General features: G+C 39.3%; 1 protein-coding gene across 1 annotated transcript in view; it reads right to left on the minus strand.

Annotated features, from left to right (window-relative positions):
- Window positions 1–957: 957 nt before the first annotated feature.
- Window positions 958–19,752, minus strand: part of rtn4rl1b (reticulon 4 receptor-like 1b) — a 144,325-nt gene continuing 125,530 nt past the window's right edge. The window contains exons 2-3 of the mRNA XM_084950282.1: window positions 4,073–4,524; window positions 958–3,781 (exon numbers count right to left, since the gene is read on the minus strand). Of these exons, the coding sequence (XP_084806408.1) occupies window positions 2,888–3,781; window positions 4,073–4,524 (1,346 nt within the window). The 3' untranslated portion in view covers window positions 958–2,887. The remainder of the gene's footprint in view (window positions 3,782–4,072; window positions 4,525–19,752) is intronic.

Genomic DNA, 19,752 nt, shown 5'->3' on the forward strand with positions numbered 1-19,752 from the left:
TCATCACCAAAACTTGAAATTGTGCATGTTTTTTTGTGTGTGATTAAAATCTGGTGTACCTCTATTATTCAAATAGATTATTATTCATTATTATTATTCAAAAATCTTTATAAAACCAAAATGTAGATGGAGTTATTTAAATGAATTAAACTCACTGTAAGATGCAGAGTAGGAGTGCCTATTAAGTATGTGTGGGTGCTCAAATGAGCTGAAGGTTACAAGTGGTGGAAGTGGAAGGTAAAAGAGTATCAAAACCAGACACCAGACCTGCTATTAATTTAAATATAATTGTACAACGCTCTCATTCATGCATACAACCACTCATTCTGCACTCATTTATCATTTAACAGGAATTTAATTCAACTGGAATTAAAAAAAAAGTTAAATTTACTCACGTGTGGATCAATTTCTATCACAGTGAGAGGAAATAGAAGCTCTATTCTATAGGCCCACTAATAATAATGATAACCTGGAATAGCTACAGATTCTACGAGACACATTCATTAATATCCCTAATGCTCTGATATGATTTATTTAACTGTAGTCTATTACATTACAGTCTGAATGTCATATCTGAATTTTTCTTTTTTTCCTTTTGTCAGGAAGTTAGCCACACTTTCCCTCCACCTGTCAATCCTATAACAGGGTAATATTTATTCTGTACATTCATATACTGTATACCAATCATTAGTGTTTACAGACAGAAGAGAGCTAGTAGTTAGAGGCAGCTAGAGTTTAGCCAGTAGTGCCTGATCAAGGAAGACACATTGCAAAGCGCAGCATAGACAGAGTGGTAAGTGGGGTGAGGAAAACGCTAAATTTGCTGACACAATCAATTTCTGCTTTAAACAAATTAAAAGGAAAAAGCCAAGAAAGGGGGATTAAGCATAAAATTAACTTCATCCAAACAAGCCAAGTCTTAACTGCAAATAAATAAACAGGCGCAGACTGCAAAGGTAGACATAAGAAGATATAGATTTTAATATCTTTATAAACATTTTTGTACTGTTGTTCTTTGATGATAACTTACTGAACAATTTAATTATGGCAAAGAAAGAAAAAAGAATGATTAATAGACATACGGCAGAACAAGAAAGAGGAGGTGAGGAATTGTGCATTAACAAATAAGAGGTTCTAAAAATATACCATGAAAAATAAACAAGTCACCAGAAAATAAAAAATGTAAATACTCGTCCTGACAGGAGGAGTGAGAAACCCTGTTATCATCATTGATGTCACTGATATTGTTTTTTTTTTTTTTTGTCATAGTAATACAGTAAATGATTAATATCAGCACTGCGAGAAGTCCTCCGGTCTCCATTGTTACTGGTACAGTTCACATTACTGATATGGACACTGTCTTATCAGTACTTTTTTTTTTTTTTTTTAGGCAGGCACAACAGCTCCAGCGGTACAGCATGTCCTGTAATAGTCCATCTCCAATCTGCGTTTTACTCCATCCTCTTGTTACTTCAGACGCGATTGTCTTGCTCTCTACATCCATGAACAATCGCATCAGTCACCGCATGATCCTAGTTTCGCCATGCTCCATTCAAATTGTTCTTTTTAAACACTTATTGATCGCAAGAGTCATTTAATGTAAGCACACATTTTTTTTCTCCAGAGTTGTGTTGTGTCCCTTTGAAGGTAAGCAATTCCAAAAAAATGTGTTCCTCATATTCTCAATGAGGCAAGGATGTCCTCACTCAAGAGGGATCATTTAACACATCCTCACTGGGAAACAGAGAAGCCCCCATTTGACCCTTGACCTCAAAGGCTCCTGTGGGCCCTGCAGCGGGGATCCATTTCTAGGTCCTTTTCGTGTCTTAGGAAAAAATAAAATAAAATGAACAACATCTGACACAAGATATAGACAAACTCTTCATTATTCACAGCTTGATCTCCCAGAGACGCGCAGTGCTTTCCAAGCGAATGAAAATAGCGGATGGCAGTCCTAATCATCTTGAAACAATTAGCAGCTTAGTCTTCCGTTGCACAAAAATAGAGAAGTGGTGTAAACTAAGGTGTCAGAAAGAGTTGTGTAGAAATGCTGTTAGGCAGAAGGTATATTACCTGAAAAAAAACCCCAGCATTATGTAGAGAGAAGTTGTTAGAATTTGTTACGGCTTCGTATTGTGTATGAGCTTACTGGTTGCACTTTTTATGGCCATAAAAACATCTGTGGCTATAGATTTTCACTTGGTAGTGAGAATGGCAAATCCCTGTGTTTCATATCGACTCACAATTTATTGCCATGCTTACACTTTACCTCTTTGTTTATGATAAACACATCGAATTGTTTGGACCTGTTGTTGGCGAAGGATGCAACAGAAAAACACATTTGTCAGATGGGATGAGAGTAAGATAAAACTTACACTGGAGGCTTTACAGGTTCATTGCCTTCGCATTTATACTCAAACATAAAGCTCAATGGGGCACTTGAAGACCTGTCTTATCCATTTCAGAGCCAACTAGCTAACAAGTTTTACCCTGCAAGCTCCACTGTATTCTTTGTTCTCTTTTCACCAAATTGTGGTTGTTAGAACTCCAGCTTACTTAAAAGGAAACTTAAAATGTATAAGACACAAATACGTACAGTGATTAAATCATATTGGTGTTGGCAGTGCAAGCTTGGTCTGCATTTAACTGTCATGTCACCTATCATTCTCAGTCTCTCCCATTTTTGTGCTGTGAGTTTTGCTCTTGTTGATGTTTGATGCTTTGATACCTGTTTCAGTTTGAACAGGTAAGCTCCCTACACTACGTTTACACATATAATCAATTCACACACATACATAAAAAGACACTCTGGCCTTTGTAGTGCAGGAGCAAGAGAGGATCTGAGGACTTGTTTTTTGTGATTAGCATTGCCTAAACCCTCTGAAGGTCAGCGGAGAATGTAGTCAGTATTTGTCACTATCAAGGCCACAAAGAGGGCGTTGGCATGTAGTAAAGACTGGGATAAGGTTGCCCTATTGTTGGCTTGTTGAACCCCACTAGGGGGACGAACAGTGGTCCGGGGAGTACACTTGTGCTTTCTTCTTGTGACTGTGCCATCTGGGGATGTGTGGTCATGTTTTCCCCCCTCTGTGAAATCTGGGGAGGAATCTTCTTTGTCTGCCATGACCTCCTTTGAATGGTGAACCTCGTTGTCACCTTTCCCTTTGCTCACCCTGTTACGAGGCTTTGTGCAGTTTCGAGAACGGCCAGGCCTTGAGGGATGCACTATGTTGGTCTGCCCTCCGGAACCCAGTGCTACTCCACGATTCATAGATGGATTCACTGTCCCAGATAAATTGTTAGTCTGGGCCCTGGATTCTGAGCTTGGAACAGTTGGTGAACAGTTGGGGAAGTCCTCCTTTCGGAGCTCCTTGAGGTCTTTCCCAACCATATCAACTGGTGACTGGCAACCAACGGAAGATGTTGAACCTCTGAATCGTTTTAACCACTCCCATAATGACAGGGCCTTGCAGTCACATGACCAAGGATTGTCATTAAGACGTAGGTATTCCAGGGCAGGCAGCGTGTCTAGGCACTGTCCAGACAGCTCTATCAGGGAGTTGTTAAACAGGTAGAGGGTGGTGAGACGTTTTAGGTCATGGAAGGCCAAACGGTCAACCCACTCTATCTGGTTTTGGTGCAGAAGCAAACGGTCCAAGGCTCGCAGACCTCTGAAGGTGTTCTGGTTAAGGCTCCACAAACGGTTTCCATGCAGGAATAAGTGGCTCAGGTTGTGGAGATCCATAAATGTGTCATCCTGCAGGTACTTCAGGTGGTTATCCTGGAAAGACACATGGAAATAAAAATCTTTATGAAGAAGTTTCATCAATCTGTTATCATCTTTTCAAATTCAAGTGTCTCAGAGAGTAAGCCCCCTGTTACTCAATTAGAGCATTCCTAACCCTACCAATGCAAGATTAGCTTGTCATTTAGTTGACGCATCAACGTCTTGACATCGCATGATTACTCTGTGTGGGTTGTGTTTGAGTGCATTTATATAAAATGAACAGCATTAGTAGTCTTGGTGATAAAGAAATGAACATGTAAAAGACAAATTGTGTACAAAGTATACCTGCAAGTAGAGATACTGAAGATTTCTGAGACCTTGGAAAATGTTATTTGGAAGTGAACCGAGTCCACAACGGTACAAGTGAAGTGCGTTGAGCCGACTCAGCCCATGAAAAGTGTCTTCAGCCAAGGACCGCAAGTGGCGGTTATCTCCTAGATCCAGCTCCTCCAGCAATGTGAAGCCATGAAAGGTCGATGGCTCAATGTACGTGATATTGTTGGAGTAGATCCAGAGAGTGACGGTGTTGGTGCTGAAGTGTCCTCGTAGTAAGCGATGGATCTTGTTGTTCTGTAAGAAGATGCGCTCGCTGTCGGGAGGAATTCCATCAGGTACCGACAGGAAGTTGTGGGCTTGACAGGAGACGGTGCTGGGTGCAGTGTAGCAGATACAGTGACGGGGGCAGGACCAAGAAAACTCTAGCCCACAGAGAACCAGCAGGAACTCCAGTCCACAGCCTGCAGTTTGAACACACACACGTACAAAGAAACACAACAAGGAAAAATTTAATAACTGCAACTTGTGACTTAGAACCTCTGTATTTAGTTCAGTACTTAAAAAAACTTAAATACTGCATATAAAACCATCAGCTTTGGGTGTAAACCATTACAAAGTAATGCAATACTGTAATCACATATTTTTCAGCAAGACAGTTAAGGTCCCATTTCGACCTTTAATATATCTGTAGAATAAATGGCTGGCAATCTACAACATACTGCTTGTCATATTTCATTGTGGACCAAAAGGCTGGTCGTTCAAACAGACAAAAATTGCCATCTCTATATCCACACCAGTTCTCTGGGTAAAAATTAGCATCATATTGAAGTTATACAACACAGGCAACGAAAAAATAACACAGAATCTGTGATTTTTCCAGTTTCATCATCTGTTTCTGTGCCAGTCAAAGACATGCGTAGCTCATCCTAAGTCCATTATGTGCTTTGTTTTAACACTGCGCTTACATCAGCTCTCTGATTGCTTCACTCGTGGCACTGAGTGTGTACGTATATGGACCTTCTCGCTCACAGTTTGCAGCCCAAATCAGATAAGTTTGTTTAGGCCCGCAATGAGGAGTCTATTAAAGACGGCAAACAATAACACCTGCTCCACTGAGTCACAAGATGCTTCAGTGAAGCTGACTGAATCTCTGGTGCAACACTTCTCTGATTCGACACATATGCAGCTATTTCAGAAATGACGCTTTCCAATTCTCTCCCACCTTTGGGAGATATGCTATCAAGAGTCCACTCCCTTTGCTGAGTCCACTGGCACTTCTTTGCATCGAGCGCGGGCTGTGATCAGTCACTTTGTGTTGTTAAATGGGGTGTGGAATGCTTATTTAAACTTGTAGTAAGCTACTCTGAGGCGCTTTCTGATCAGTGACATGATTCCTGCAATCCTTGAGATGGGAGATGTGACTTATCTGCGGTCTCATCTAAAATGAACACAACTCACAGCCTGTCATGAAGGTTCCATCTGAAAACCCCTGGCTGTCTTCTACCCAGTTTATTATTCACAGCATAGTGGAGCTGTGATTCACTGCCTCTAATCGATATGCCTCTGTTGCCTTTTAACTCACCCTATAATCCTGGGTCTTTTATGCTGGAAATTCAGGGGCAGAATTACTCTCTACCAAGAGAAGGGGCTATTTATCTGAATGTGTTTTCTTGCCAAACTGTGGCTAAGCTGTGACATTCAGCGTCTGACTCCACTGACCTTTAACAGTAATTCTCTGTGTCTAGTTGCAGAGCCGAAGCATGGAGCGGTGTGTCACCTGAACGCAAGTGTGCTCTCTCGGGCACGGATCTAATCCTATTTGTTAAGCCCTGCCACTGGGCAACAATGGAAATGCATGCATCCTCCTGAACCAGAAATGTGCTCACTAAATGAGGTGATTCTTCACAGTTGAACACAGTCAAAAAGGTTGAGTGTAAGAGCGTGTTTCTGTGTGCTGGTATACAGGTGAATATAATTTTAGAGACCGAGACATGCCGTGAGATAACTTCAACAAACCTAATCTTTTTTTAGACTTGTGATGTTACTGTCATGACCTGCATCAGGGCTACCGGATTTTTAACACAATCAATAACAAACAAGAGAACTGTTCCACTAATTTGTCACTCTGCAGGCTTTTTTATACCTCAATTTTTTCTCTCTACTTTCCATTTCTGTGGCCATGTATCAAGCGTGGCACCCGCTGACTGAGTAAATAGGTGGAAATGTTTTGCATTACCACTGGGAACATAAAGGTTTGCTTTATTTATCAGACAAATAAGACAAGACACAGTAAATTCTCCAGCCACGCTTTCAGGAAAATTTGCATTACGCAGGAACAACCGCAAACTTGAGATGCGGCCTTCTAATCATTTCCTTTGGTATGGGTGTCACATTTTATTAGTAAATTGACCTTTACAGAAGACACATTTTGAGGAAGAACGCACACAATAAAACATCCTTCTAATGCTTTTATATTCGTTCTCAGATTAGATACTTATTTCACTAGGCTCGCTGCAGGAATTCATCCAAGGGATTCTATTTTTCATAAAACCGATCTTATCACTCAAATAACTATTTTCTGAGGCCTTAAACTATTTCCATTAACACCTTACTTCGTGCATGTCTTCAGCTAAATTGTCTGAGCAGTCCAAAGACAGTGATAAGTCTGATACACGGGGAAAGTGAGGGGATGAGAATGTAGATGCTGCCTTGATAGGGAGACAATTTGAATCAGTAATCTGCTAATCATGTTGGACACGTAAGGATGCGCCTCCTCGCCTCTCACTCTCCTCAGCTTGTCAGGACAAAGTAATAGATTCTTTACCCTGCCCTAAAATGGATGTTTCTTTATTTCTTTACCACTTTGCAGAAAAAGGTGCAATGTTTATTCCTCCCCTATGAATAAAATGTTTTAATGTCAGCCCAGATGAGGCTTTAAATTACATGAACATACTGTATAATGTGGATGCCCTTTTGATGGTGAGACAATCTGACATAATCTGTTCTCCATGCATATTTAGGTTCTGGGGAGCTCCAAACACCTTTTTCAGTGTTTCCAGTTACGCTCAGGGCATTTGTGCTTTGTTTTGCAGCCGCTGTAACGTGCATCTCCACTATTTCCGCTGGAGACTTTAATACCTGCCAGCTCAGTGATCTCTACATGCATTGTACTTGCGCCACTAAACGCTACGTGAAATACAGATGGAAATATAATTGCACACAGGGACTGATTCACACAATGCCACATCACATAACACGTGTAGCCGGTTCAGCGACATGGCAGATCATGTCAGCATGACAAGCATAAAAGGCTGAATTACTCTTGCTTATAGAGATTTTAAATAGGGAGACTGGTTTTCAGCACAGAGGAACAAATAAGCATTATGCGGGAATGCTGACGTTAAATGTAAAAAAATTAGTGTTTATCATAACTGCATTGTGTGCTCACACAATAAGCCTTTCAGCTCATATTGTATTATATAAATAGCTTTTGGGCATGACAGTGCATATATATGCCAATAGTGCCTATTGGAATTTGGCAGAAAAAAGGCGAAGCTCTGAAAGAGAGATAATGTGTTTTTGGAAAAGGAAAAGCACAGCTATTTCTGGTAGGAGTCTGGCCCGTCTATTAACACTTCACTTTGCATCACAGGTCTTTCACCTTCCAGTTTTCCCATAAAGTTTCCCACTGATGAGAAAAGGTATCGATAGCTCTTTACAGAGACAATCACTTTTGACCCCTTGACCATCGTCATCACCAAGTTCCTTTTTTTTTTTTTTTTTTTTTTTTTGAGGGTTAGAAATAGAAAAAGATAAATGAATGAATAAAACAGAATGGCACGGGTCCCTTGCCAGACAATGAGAAGTGACTGTGTAGAATATCAATGAAACGTAGTTCACACTAGCTTTGCCCTCATGAATAACACATCTTTGCTAATAGGAGAGAAATGGTACGTCTGTAAGGCCGTGAGACTCTGCCCATCATTAGACTGGACAAACTCAATTTCCTGTGTCTCTCCAAAGACCCTGATAAGCTCTCTGGTGTTTTTGCCTCTACTATTGGCTGGTTCTAAATAATGTCTCAGCTCACTTAGCACTCAAAACATGTTTGCAATCATGGTCATGCATACAGTGGTCAATAATTATAAGTCAGTGGACTGGACTGTTGAATAAATGATCACATCTTCTTATATATGTGTGTGTTTTTCCTAGATGGTTTGACTTGCAAACATTAAACAATTTTAACAAGAGTCTTAAGACACAAGGCCGCAGTGAAACTTAACCTCTTTAAATTGTGTTTTTGCATTCAATCGTTTCTCTTCGTATTAACTTACATAAGCCTTTCATAGCAAGCAGAACGTCAGCTCCTGACATTTTCAGTGTGGGTCAGTGATTGCATATTTATTTTAATTAGCAAAGTTGGAACAAAAGCACACATGCAAGTATTTACTGTTCAAGGAAAAAGAAACAGCCATAATGGCACAAAAATTATACTTTCACTCAAGCTCTTTCTCATTAGCATTTTTAAAGTATTTATCTGTTGACTTGTTAAAAGCACTGATTACTGCCATTATTCTCTGACTGAACAGCAAACTCACACATGAACGCCCCTGCCAACAGCTGTGACCGACAACACTTGCCGGGGAATATTTGTTTTTTTTCCTCTATTTTACAGTTGACTGCAAAATGTTATAGATTTTGTCTCATTTGCCATTTCCCGACCCCACTGCAGGCAATATTGCCTCATAAGGTTGCATGACTATTCTTCTGGTGAATGAAATAAAAATGGGCGAGAACAGTGACAATGCTGCAGACCTTTTAGAAATGTAGCAGAATATAATTGGTTTTTTTTGCAGAAATACAGAGTATCGCCATGATATTCTTCTGGTGGAGAGGTATCAACAAACTGAGGGATCTTTTCCTGTCTGTGTGTGAGGAGAATATTAACTGCATAAGAGTTTATGCAGGAAATCAATTAGTTTTTACCTTAATTCACCTCATCACTTCATATAATGAGACTTTAGGAGTGTCGGGATCTTCATAAAATATTCAGAGGACTAAGTTAAATTCCACAAGTTGTTTTTCAGAGCAGCAGGGCTCTTGCTGTTGATTTACATTTGGTTGTTCTTTTCCATGTTTTATTTCTGTGATTTGTTCCATGCATATCAGCACAGTGTGTGCTGTGAAGCTGTAAGCTGTCAACAGTCTTCCACAGTGTGACCACTTCCTGCACATTAATTATAATTTGATCACTCTTCTGTCTGCTTGGCTTCTTTTCAAGGGACAGAATGGCTTCATGTTTCTGATTACATCCCTGCCAAGAGAGAAGAACAGTAAAAGTATAGAGAGCAGGTGAGAACTGAAGCCCAGTCACATAGCAGGCTGGCACAAGCTGCCAAGTTATGTCAGGGTTATACAGACCATTGTATTTCCCACTTGACTGAAATTTATAACTTGCCAAGTGCTATATTATGGCTGTTTGGTATTGTTAACAGTACTGGCAGGTCAGTTGTGTGGCCCTTGATAGATCTATAAAACAATGACAGAGGCCTCTCTTACTCCCTGCTGCAGACAGCTGCAACTGAGAATGTTGGTTAGATGCTACACAGCACACCAGCACATAAAAAAGGAGCAGACAAACCAGAGGGAAGTTAAACATAAAGTAGGCAGACATTGTACGAGTGGCAACAGTGTTTCTCAGTTCAGAGGTCCTAAAAATAACTCCTCTAAACAAGCAACATCTTACAGCGCATGTATAGACTAACGGAAAAGATTTGTGGAGAGTGTTTGAGTATATAAAGTTTGTGTATTTCAAAGACGGAATTTGGAGATGCTGAAGAAGCCAGGCAAAGAGGAGCAAGGCTGATGGCTAAGCTATCCACAGATGTTTAATACCAACATGTTAATTAACTGACTTAAGAGTTAATTCCGCTTGGACTCTAAACAGCATCTGTACCTCCTGCTCTTTTACACTTCACACCTTCAGATTATTCTCTTAAAAATCCACTGATGCCATACATCCTGCATGTATGCACAGCTGCAAATGCATACAAACACTTGTGCATGCATACAGCATGTGCACACCATCCATGCGTATTCTTACACAGGCACACTAGCCAAAAATCACAACTGTTGACAGCAACACTATCAGCCACCAACTACTTTCATTTATCATGACAGCACAAAGCAAAATGATTCAAATATATTGCACTCCCTGTGGCGATATTGCACTGCACTGCCCAAACTAAATTAATGGTTCTGCCAAACCTATATAAATCATCCAAAGCATATCCATATGTAGTTCACAAACTGTAGTTCTGTTAAAGTGATAGCATTTATAACACAATTCCCGTTGGTGGAGTGGCTAATAATTATCCTTTATATTGGCTCTCAGAGGTGTTTACAGGCTCTAACTCTACAAATGCAGAGAAATCTTTACAGGGTGATTCGCAGTATAAATGGATATGAATGGATATCTATACCTCTTCAGTCTTATTTCACAAGATACTGAAATTTTATTTCTGAATGAAAGTACAGCTGTACATATGAGATCCCAGAGAGGAAGACGTTTTTAATTAATTTAAAGCTTTCTTTACCATGTCTTTATAAACAACGATGTTAGCCAGTATAACCAAAAAACCCAAACCAAAAAATATTGCACCATTGCTTTTACTGTTAATAAGACAACAAAACTTTTCTTAATAACACACAGAGATAATATGTGTAAATAAGCCAATTGCAATTTGTTTTTAGTAATAATACAATGAATAATATAACAGCGCCTTGAGACAACTGTTGTTGTGATTTGGTGCTATATAAGTAAAATTTGCTGTGAACTGAATCAAATATTTTTGTTTACTTAAAGTAGTACTTCTTACCTTGTGTTATATCATCAGCTAAAATAGTCTTACAAAGCTCTGAGAAGTTTGGGATAATATAATGGATGATTAAAAGAACATCAGAAAGTAATACTAGATGAATGCCAGTGGGGAAGAGATTCATAACAATCAACAGCATTACTGGATTTACATTTTCCAATCTCACATTGTTTTGTTTGTGTGTTCCTCAATTTAAAAATGACATTCTCATAAACTTCCGGACTGGATGCTATTTTTGATTTTGCCTCAGTGGGACCAATCTGGAAAAGCAGTTACACTGGATGTTGTCTGGGCATGCCCAAGAAGAGGGTCTTGAATGTGAGAACAGCCAAACTGAAATAATTGAAGTTTTTTTTTTTTATTCTAGTTGATCTCCTCTCAAAACGTTTTGATCACACTTAACATTTTTCCTAAAGGCAAGCAAACAAACATAACCAAAGCATTAGCGGTGATACAGTGACGTTATATACTTATGTTCCACAGGGAACTACACAAGCCCAGGAACGTCCGAGATCGAGAACCACATGTCAGTCTCCGATACAGATTTTGTACCTAAAAACGGAGCTACTCAAAAGAAAACAATACTTTGCAACATATGCAAGAAAACTATTCCTGCTAAAGGTGAAAACAACAAACTTGTTTCACTATTTGAGGATAATACACAGCACTGAGAACAACCAGGCTATGAAGGTATTTGAGGAGATACTAACAGCTGGTGATGTGCAATCCAAAAGTAAATAAATTACTAACTTTGCTGGAGAAATAAGGAGGTTGATGCAAATTACTGAAGTAGTTACATGATAATAAAGGGGCACTTTGAGCACTAGTTAAAAACTTTGACCCAAAACACATGTATCATTTCTTAGTTTTATTATGTGACAAGATCGTGCAACTATTTTAAGTCACTTTTGTCCTCATTAAAGTAAAGTGTTAAGCAGTTATGTGTTTACTTAAAATTTCCACTGAAAACACAACCTTGGCTACTTTTGTTATTTGGCTTATCCTGTGTCACTGTATAAATGCTGTATCACTACAATTGCACTATAATGCTGCCGCTGGCAAATTGTGGCTTCTCACTTTGAAAAGGGTAGTCCATCATCAATGACAGCAGCTCATTGGAAAAGAAGGATGGGAAGCGCCCCTCATTTTGTTTGCACTAATCAATGCTGCAGGCTGCAAGCTGCAATCACTGATAAAACATTGTCATAAATATCATTATTGCAAATTTTCTTTCATTATCGTAAGTATATTTTGAGTTGGAAGAGTGGATCTAAATTAATTAAAATTATGATTTCTCTTTAATTAAACAAATAGATAAAATAGTTGGCTTTTTAAAAATAAATGCACCAAGCAATTAAAGCTTAGCATACACAGGCTCTATTACACTCCTTCCAGTTTCCTGTGCCGCACACTTAATAATTCTTTGCAGAGTTTTTTGCTGACTTTATAGCTTCTAACAGCTGACTGGATGGATGTCAGTCAGCCTGGCTGGTCCAGTTGCTGTGTCTTGTTCAATCATGCGCATGTATGTCAGTGACAGAGTGCAGCATAGCCAATCATTGCATGTCTTTGTCAGAGTGACAACTCAGCTGTAGTGATACTGTGTGACAGTGAGCCGGCAGATGGAGAAGGAGCAAATGACAAAAGAGTCTCGAACAATAAGTTAATCTACCAACTCCATCTAATTTAAGAAAGATGTAATTGGAGAAGTGGGAGGTTGTTTTTAAAGAGTGCCAGTGCACATGGGAAAACATGTCTACAAGACTTGCAGTTACTCTATGTACCGGAGGACTTGCTTACAAGCCTTGTGTCAGCAAGTATCTCCCCAATGAAGAAACTGAACAAGGCATTGAATCATTACCAGCTCCAGGGCTGATGCTCTTTAACTGACCCTGTGCTTTGATGTTTCTCTAGAAGGGGAATGCAAAGTATTGAAATTTCCCCGTGGAGTTAATAAATTAACACAGTGCTTAGAAAAGCAGAGCGGAATGACCAGTGTAGGCCAAGTAAAAGTGATTTCTTTCTCATTTTCAAATTCAAACAGCAACACAAAATATAAAAATCTATTATTTATAACATTCCAATCAGTCTAATAGCACGGTGATGTACCCTACAATTTGCCTCAATCTGATTGGAGTTTTACATCAAACTCCCCTTCATTTCACATACCTGTCAGCTGAAAGACTATAATCTTAGCACAGGTAACGTGAGTTTACTGGATGACTTAACAATGTCACACTAACAGGAATAATTTCATGTTTACCGGACAAATATTCAGATTGTTTTTACCTATCAAATTGTCATTGTGTTGCTATTTATAAACAAATATCAAGTACATTGTGACATTTTTTTCCCAATTGTCAAGAACCTTTGTTCTACAATCAAGTCCTGAAAATTTCCTTCAGATTTTTTACATCAATTGTTGTGATTGATTGCACCATGCTGAATGGTGCACCATGTAGAAATGACAATACCTCTCCTTTTATATTTTTGCATAGCCCATTCCAGCTACAGTACATGCCACTAAAAGCTTTTTTTTTTTTTCTGATTAATGATTTAGAGTTGCATAGCTCTGCTTTGGAGTCATCAGGTCAGTATAGATCCATGTCTACAGACAACGGTGCCCTTTTCTAGTTCACTAATCTCGACATCCTGGTAGCCCTTACATGTTTCTTTTAAAACAAACTGTAAGGTACCTTACTGCTGCAGCAGCTGCCTTCTTGCATACAAACCTCATGCGCCCTAGATTCAACAGATCAATTATTCATAGCAGGTGAGAGTTTGGTGCTCCATGTACATAGAGGCATACACACACACACACACACACACACACACACACACACACACACACACACACACACACACCGAGTTTCATAAGTCTTAACTAACTAGCTAACAGCTTTAGATAGAAATAAAGTAAAAAAAAAAAAGCCTGCACAGGGAACAACAATTCAATGTGGTTCATATGTTCAAAAGATGACCAACAGATGCGAGGACAAACACGGTGGAAGTCAGAGCTGAAAGACGATCTAGAGGCAGACGTGGTACGCAATACAAGTATGAGTGTACCGCACACTATATTAAGTGCTGTGTACACACCGTGTACAAATGAATGTGCAGGTGCTCACTCTCATGAAGTACATAAATTGATACAGGTCAACTGTGTTAGGTTTACAAATTAACACAAATGAACAAATGAGCAAATAAGCAAATGAAAACTCCATTCAAATTCTGCATTTAGAGTGCCAAACGCTCAATGCGAGCGAGTTTAGAAAAGCAGCCTGTTTCAGAAGTTAGCGAATACAATTGTAAACACCCAAAATTCAGTAGAGAAAGCCAGTGCCTTGTAGCAGCAGAAGGAAAGTCCTAAAAAGCTGCTTAAACCCTTGGTTTTCCTTTGTGGGTGTGACCATTAAAATACCAAAAACAGGACACTGTCAAAGTCACTATCTAATTAAAAAAGCAAATGTAGAAAAGGACAAAAAAAAAAGAAAGAAACTGTTAAAGGGTAAGCCATAGCTTGTTCTTTCCACCCATAAGATAAATACACTCACTCGCCACTTCATTAAGTACTCCTACTCAACTGTTTATTAATGCGCATCAGCCCATCCCATTGCTGCAGCTTAATGCGTTTAAGCATGTAGACATGGTCAAGGTGCCCTGTTTAAATTAAAGTACCAGAATGGGATAGCAAGAGGATTTTAGTTAATTTGACATGGTTGTTGGTGCCAAAGAGGCTTGTCTGAGTTTTTCAGACCCTGCTGATGTATTTAGATTGTAACATACAGGCATCTCTAGGGTTTACAAAAAAAAAAAAGTCCAGTGAGCAGCAGTTCTTTGGGTGAAAATGTCTTCATGATGACCAGAAAGCTGATAAGAAGCTGATGCCCCAAACACTGAACGTTAAAGCAGATGTGCTACAGCACACTGGGTGCAGCTCCTGTCTGCTAAGAACAGGAAAGTGAGGCTACAACTGATATGGGCTCAACAAAATTAGACAACGGAGCATTAGAAAAACATTGCCTGGACTGATAAATCTCACCTTCTGTTGCAGCATGTGGATCGTAGAAATTTGGAAATAAACAACATGAAAGCTTGGTCCATCCTTTGTATCGATAATTCAGCCTGCTGTTGGTGTAATGGCGTGGGCAATATTTTTGTGGCACACTTTGGTCCCCTCAGTACCAACTGAGCGTCATTTAAACGCCACAGTCTATCCGAGTATTGTTACTGACCATGTCTATCTCTTTAGTGTGCTGCCAGCAGGATATGGTACCATGTCAGAAAGCTCAAAACATCGTAAATGGTTTCTTGAACATGATAGTGAATTCTCTGTACACAAATGGCTTTTAGAGTCACCAGATTCCAATTAAAAAGAACAGCTTTAGGATGTGGTAAAATGGGCAATTCACATCAATCTCAGGTTAATGTTTCCAGCATCTTGTTGGGTCTACGCCATGAAGGATTAAGTCAGTTCTGAAGGCAAAAGGGGTCAACCGACTACTAAAATAATGGCTATGAATGTATATACCAAAACATTCACAAAAACTTGCAAAGAACGTCTGCACTGTAATAATTCACCTTGCTATTAATATGCACTAAAATCCCCCAAATGTTTAATGTGCTTCGTAGGTGATACAATAGCAAAGAATAAGTCCTGAAACTGCTGTATGTGTGTTGGGAACCTATGTTATAAATCACCAAAGATTCTTCAGAACCATTTTTGGAGCTAATTTCCATATATTTTAGCATGATTTGTTTTCCGTAGCTCTGAGCTGCTATTAGAATCGATCATCGCTGTGATTAAGGTGACTGCACACACTGTCACTGAAAAACAAAAAAGTACAAACTTTCAGCACATTTCATATCCTAGTGAGCAAAAACCAGGTAAATTATAAAATCTGTTTTACTTCCAATATAGACTCAATTGAACTATAATTAACAAAGTGTGCTCATACAGCAATGCAGTGCAACAAAGATGAGATGCAGTAATGGTACATTTCTAGCAAAAGTCTTCATTAAAACCAGTTGATTGGGGAAACCCTGTCATAATGCAAATGAGAGCCTGTGTTTGTGTTTATTGTTCTGAAAGGGCGGGGGAGCTTGGAACAGAATACAAAAGAGCCAAAGAAGAGGAGCGAGGGGAAGACGTGAAGTGGAGGACCTTGATCTTAAGAGAGTAATCCCTTTTCATTAAGTGTAGTTTTTCAAATCCTGAGAGCTTCACCATTGATCCTTGGGTAATGTCAATTCATTAATGTACTGGGCCTCTACAGGCCTTATCACCTTGAAGGCCCCCAACACTTTTTCCCAACAAACACACTCAGCATTTACTGTAACTTTTGATTCATGAGAGGGGAAAAAGACTTTGTTGAGTTCAGTTTTCATCTAATCACATTTAGACCTGTTTTTCTCCTGATTGGATTCTATCTTGGTCTTTCCACTTTTTTATTCAAACTGTTCTGTCTTCATTCAGTTCATCTTTGGTTTCATATAGTCTAGCTCCAGCTGAGCATGATAACTTATCATTTCATTCGCTCCATTCTCTGCAGCGTATTAGAGTTGCCCTTGAGTCACTTGTGTGTCTCCATTTAACAAATGCACACATACAGTACCTGTGCCTGTTTATGGATGCTTCACTCCTGAGAGACAGTTATAAAGTCCCTCCAGTCCTGAGTAAACAGTGACAGCTCATGAATATTATCTCTTGCATTTTTATAAATGGATAGTTAATTACCGTTCCTCTTCACGACCTGTCTCTGCAATTATTTACTCCCCTCCTTGCTCATGCTATGTCCCCCTTGCTGTTTAATTGATTCTGTTGTTCTTTCCCAAAACTACAAAGCAGGAGGCTTTGCTGGATAAAACACAGCCACTGTCTAGTTATGATTAAAGAAAGCACGGTCTGGCTGTTAGAGATACTATAGCAGCTTATGGGATTTAGTGAGCCAGTTAAAAAAGAAAAAAAACCCACAACACCAAACCAAAGATTCACTTCAAAGTGTCCCATTGCCAAAACCCTAAAAAATATATAACACAATAATTCATTCTTGACTCCATATGCTTTGCCAGTTGCCTATGAAGTGAAATCTGAGGATCATGAAAAATCGCCTCGTCTTTTCAGAAAACATGCTGGTGTTTCATCATGTCAAGAGAGCTGCTGCTTTTGCCACAACTCTGCCATTTGAAGTTTCTGTTTTGCTTTCCTGCTCTCCATTGTAAACCTGAACCCTCTGGAGGCAAACCACACTCGGCTTTGTGAGTGCTTCCCCCTCCTTCTCAGCTGCTTGTCTGCATGCAACTACCACTCACTAGTGAGTGCTCCCAATCCTCTCTCTCCTTATAAAGCCAAGTGCTTTGCTGCAGACGTTCCACAGATAAGTGGTTTATTCCCCCCCACCACCACCACAGTGATGGCCAGAGACTAATTTTTGTTGCATGTAATGACTTGGTCCCTTGAACTCTTTTGACATGTGACCAAACAGAGAGCCTTCCACTGAATATTGCAGCAAGTTATAAACAACAATGATATTCAGACGAGCAGCTGCAAAAGAAGATGTCAGGCCCTGTCTCAGTTCATATGGGTGGATGATGAAACATGATTCCCTCCAGCCACTTTCCCTCCATCTCTCCTTGAAGATGGATAAGGAAAACTAAAGTCAAGGACGAAGAGCGAGAGAGAAAGAGAGAGAGAGAGAGAGAAAGAGAGAAAACCAGTGAGGGGTTTGTTTACACAAGAAATTGTGAGGGTGGAGTTTCAAAGAAAGGAAAAAAGGCAGAAAAAAATGAAAGACAATGAGACAGTGTAAAGACAGAGAAAGAAGGGAGGGGAAACCTATGGATGCTAAGTTGAATTAAGCCACCTTTAAGTGAGCTGTAAAGGAGGAATACAATTATAAAGCACCTTATCCTGTGTGTGGTATTCAGTTTTTCCAAAACCTGATAACAATATTTGCCTGGCGCTTTTTAGAAGAAATGGCTATAGTGCCATCAACCAGTTTAACCTTAGTATTATGAGGTTACTACCACAAGTCCGCATATAGAAATTCTAATGCACAGCTGTTTTAATGCTAGCAAGTTATAATATTGTTAGCATTACTACACTATTATTCATTTGTTTTGCCTCATAGGAATATGTTTGTTTCCACATTATTACCCCCAATTTCTGACCCCTTACCCATATTATATACTATATGATCATTTTCAATAGCATAATAATAAATTACTTGGTAATTAAGTGGTAATAACTTGCTATTTCTCTACTACTATCTTGTGTTTCCACCTTATTACCACATAATTGTTGAGTTCCATCCATCCATTCGCTTCCGCTTATCCTTTTCAGGGTTGCGGAGGGCGCTGGAGCCTATCCCAGCTGTCATAGGGCGAGAGATAATTGTTGAGTTGTTATAGAAAATGCTTATAAATATTCCTCTCTTCATATTTATTGTATGCCCACCTATACACATACGGACTACAGAAGGGTTACACAAGGTCCCTTCCTGTCTCTTTTATCAGAAAGCTAACTGGGATGTTGGTGAAAAACAGCACAAAGATCAGTTTTCATAAAACTGTTGTGGCTAAAACCGATCCTCAGTCACATGTCTAAGAAAATAAAGGCAACATCAGCAGTACTGCCTCCATATACAGGAAGTCACTGTTACTGTGACTGATCAGCAACTGCAAAGTTATATTGCAACTGTCGTCTGTTATAGACAAAACATAATTACAGTAACATGTTTCTTTGTAATGCATTCTTTTGTGAGTGTTGGTATGCGTGTGTGGGTTTTCTCCGAGTAATTACAGATTACTTGCATACTGTGTATTTAGAAGCATCTGCATACAATCTAAAACAGAAAAGCATAAGAAGGACAGAAGAGGATGTTAAGCTAAATTGAAAAAAAGTGTTGTTTGTTTAACAGAAATGCACTTGTAATTGATATAGTCTGCAAGAATAATTGCATTTAATTATAGCCATGGACGTAAAGCAAATTGAATTTGAGATGGAAAAAGATAAGAGACAGTAGGAAAGGAAAGAAATGAAAGTAAGATAGTGATCCAAAGGCTCCTCTGTGGAATAAGTTAGAGATTACTCTTTTGGTTTTTGTGTGCAATGCAGGACTCCTTCACAGCAGACTGACCGAGCCTCATAAAGCACCCCTGCCTTGCATATCTCCCCATTGGGGCTATTATCTTCACACCTCTCTGCCCTCACCACCACAGATGTTAGCTCCTCACCATGTCATTGCCTCTCACCTACCTATTTTGCTCTACCCTGAAAGCAGAATCGTTGGTAGGGCTGTTTCAAAGGTTAAACTGGGCCCCAGTCAGCCATGCAAAGCTGTAATGGCAAAAGCCCAAACTCAAATAGACGGAGTTTGCCAAAGTGATTCTTTCTGTTTAACTCACAATGCTGAGAAAATAGCAAATGTGAGGCATGTAAGGTGCTTTTAAAAGAGTTTAAATGCATTTTGCAAAAGAGGGAACAACAGCTAAAATCATTACGTGCCAAAAGTATTTCACCACTTGGATTAAATATAGCATTTTAACAGTCTTAATATGAATACAATTTAATAAAACAAAACCTTGTCATGTCCTTTCTGAGGGTAAGTCAACTAAAAGTGTAAGTCTTGCAATATTCCACAGTTCTTACTGTAAATAAATTCCCTGAAAAAGCAGAAAACAACAATGAATGGACATTGTTTGTGTAGCTTGTTCCTCTGTGGCATGACCTCTATTGTTGCCCAAGCTCTATAAAAATCACACAGTTTAGCTTCACTCTAGCGCTGTGTTCCTTCATTACCATAAATATTG

Source organism: Perissodus microlepis, chromosome 14 (assembly GCF_051167445.1).
Source record: "Perissodus microlepis isolate ML-2025 ecotype Zambia chromosome 14, ASM5116744v1, whole genome shotgun sequence".
Classification (NCBI taxonomy): domain Eukaryota; kingdom Metazoa; phylum Chordata; class Actinopteri; order Cichliformes; family Cichlidae; genus Perissodus; species Perissodus microlepis.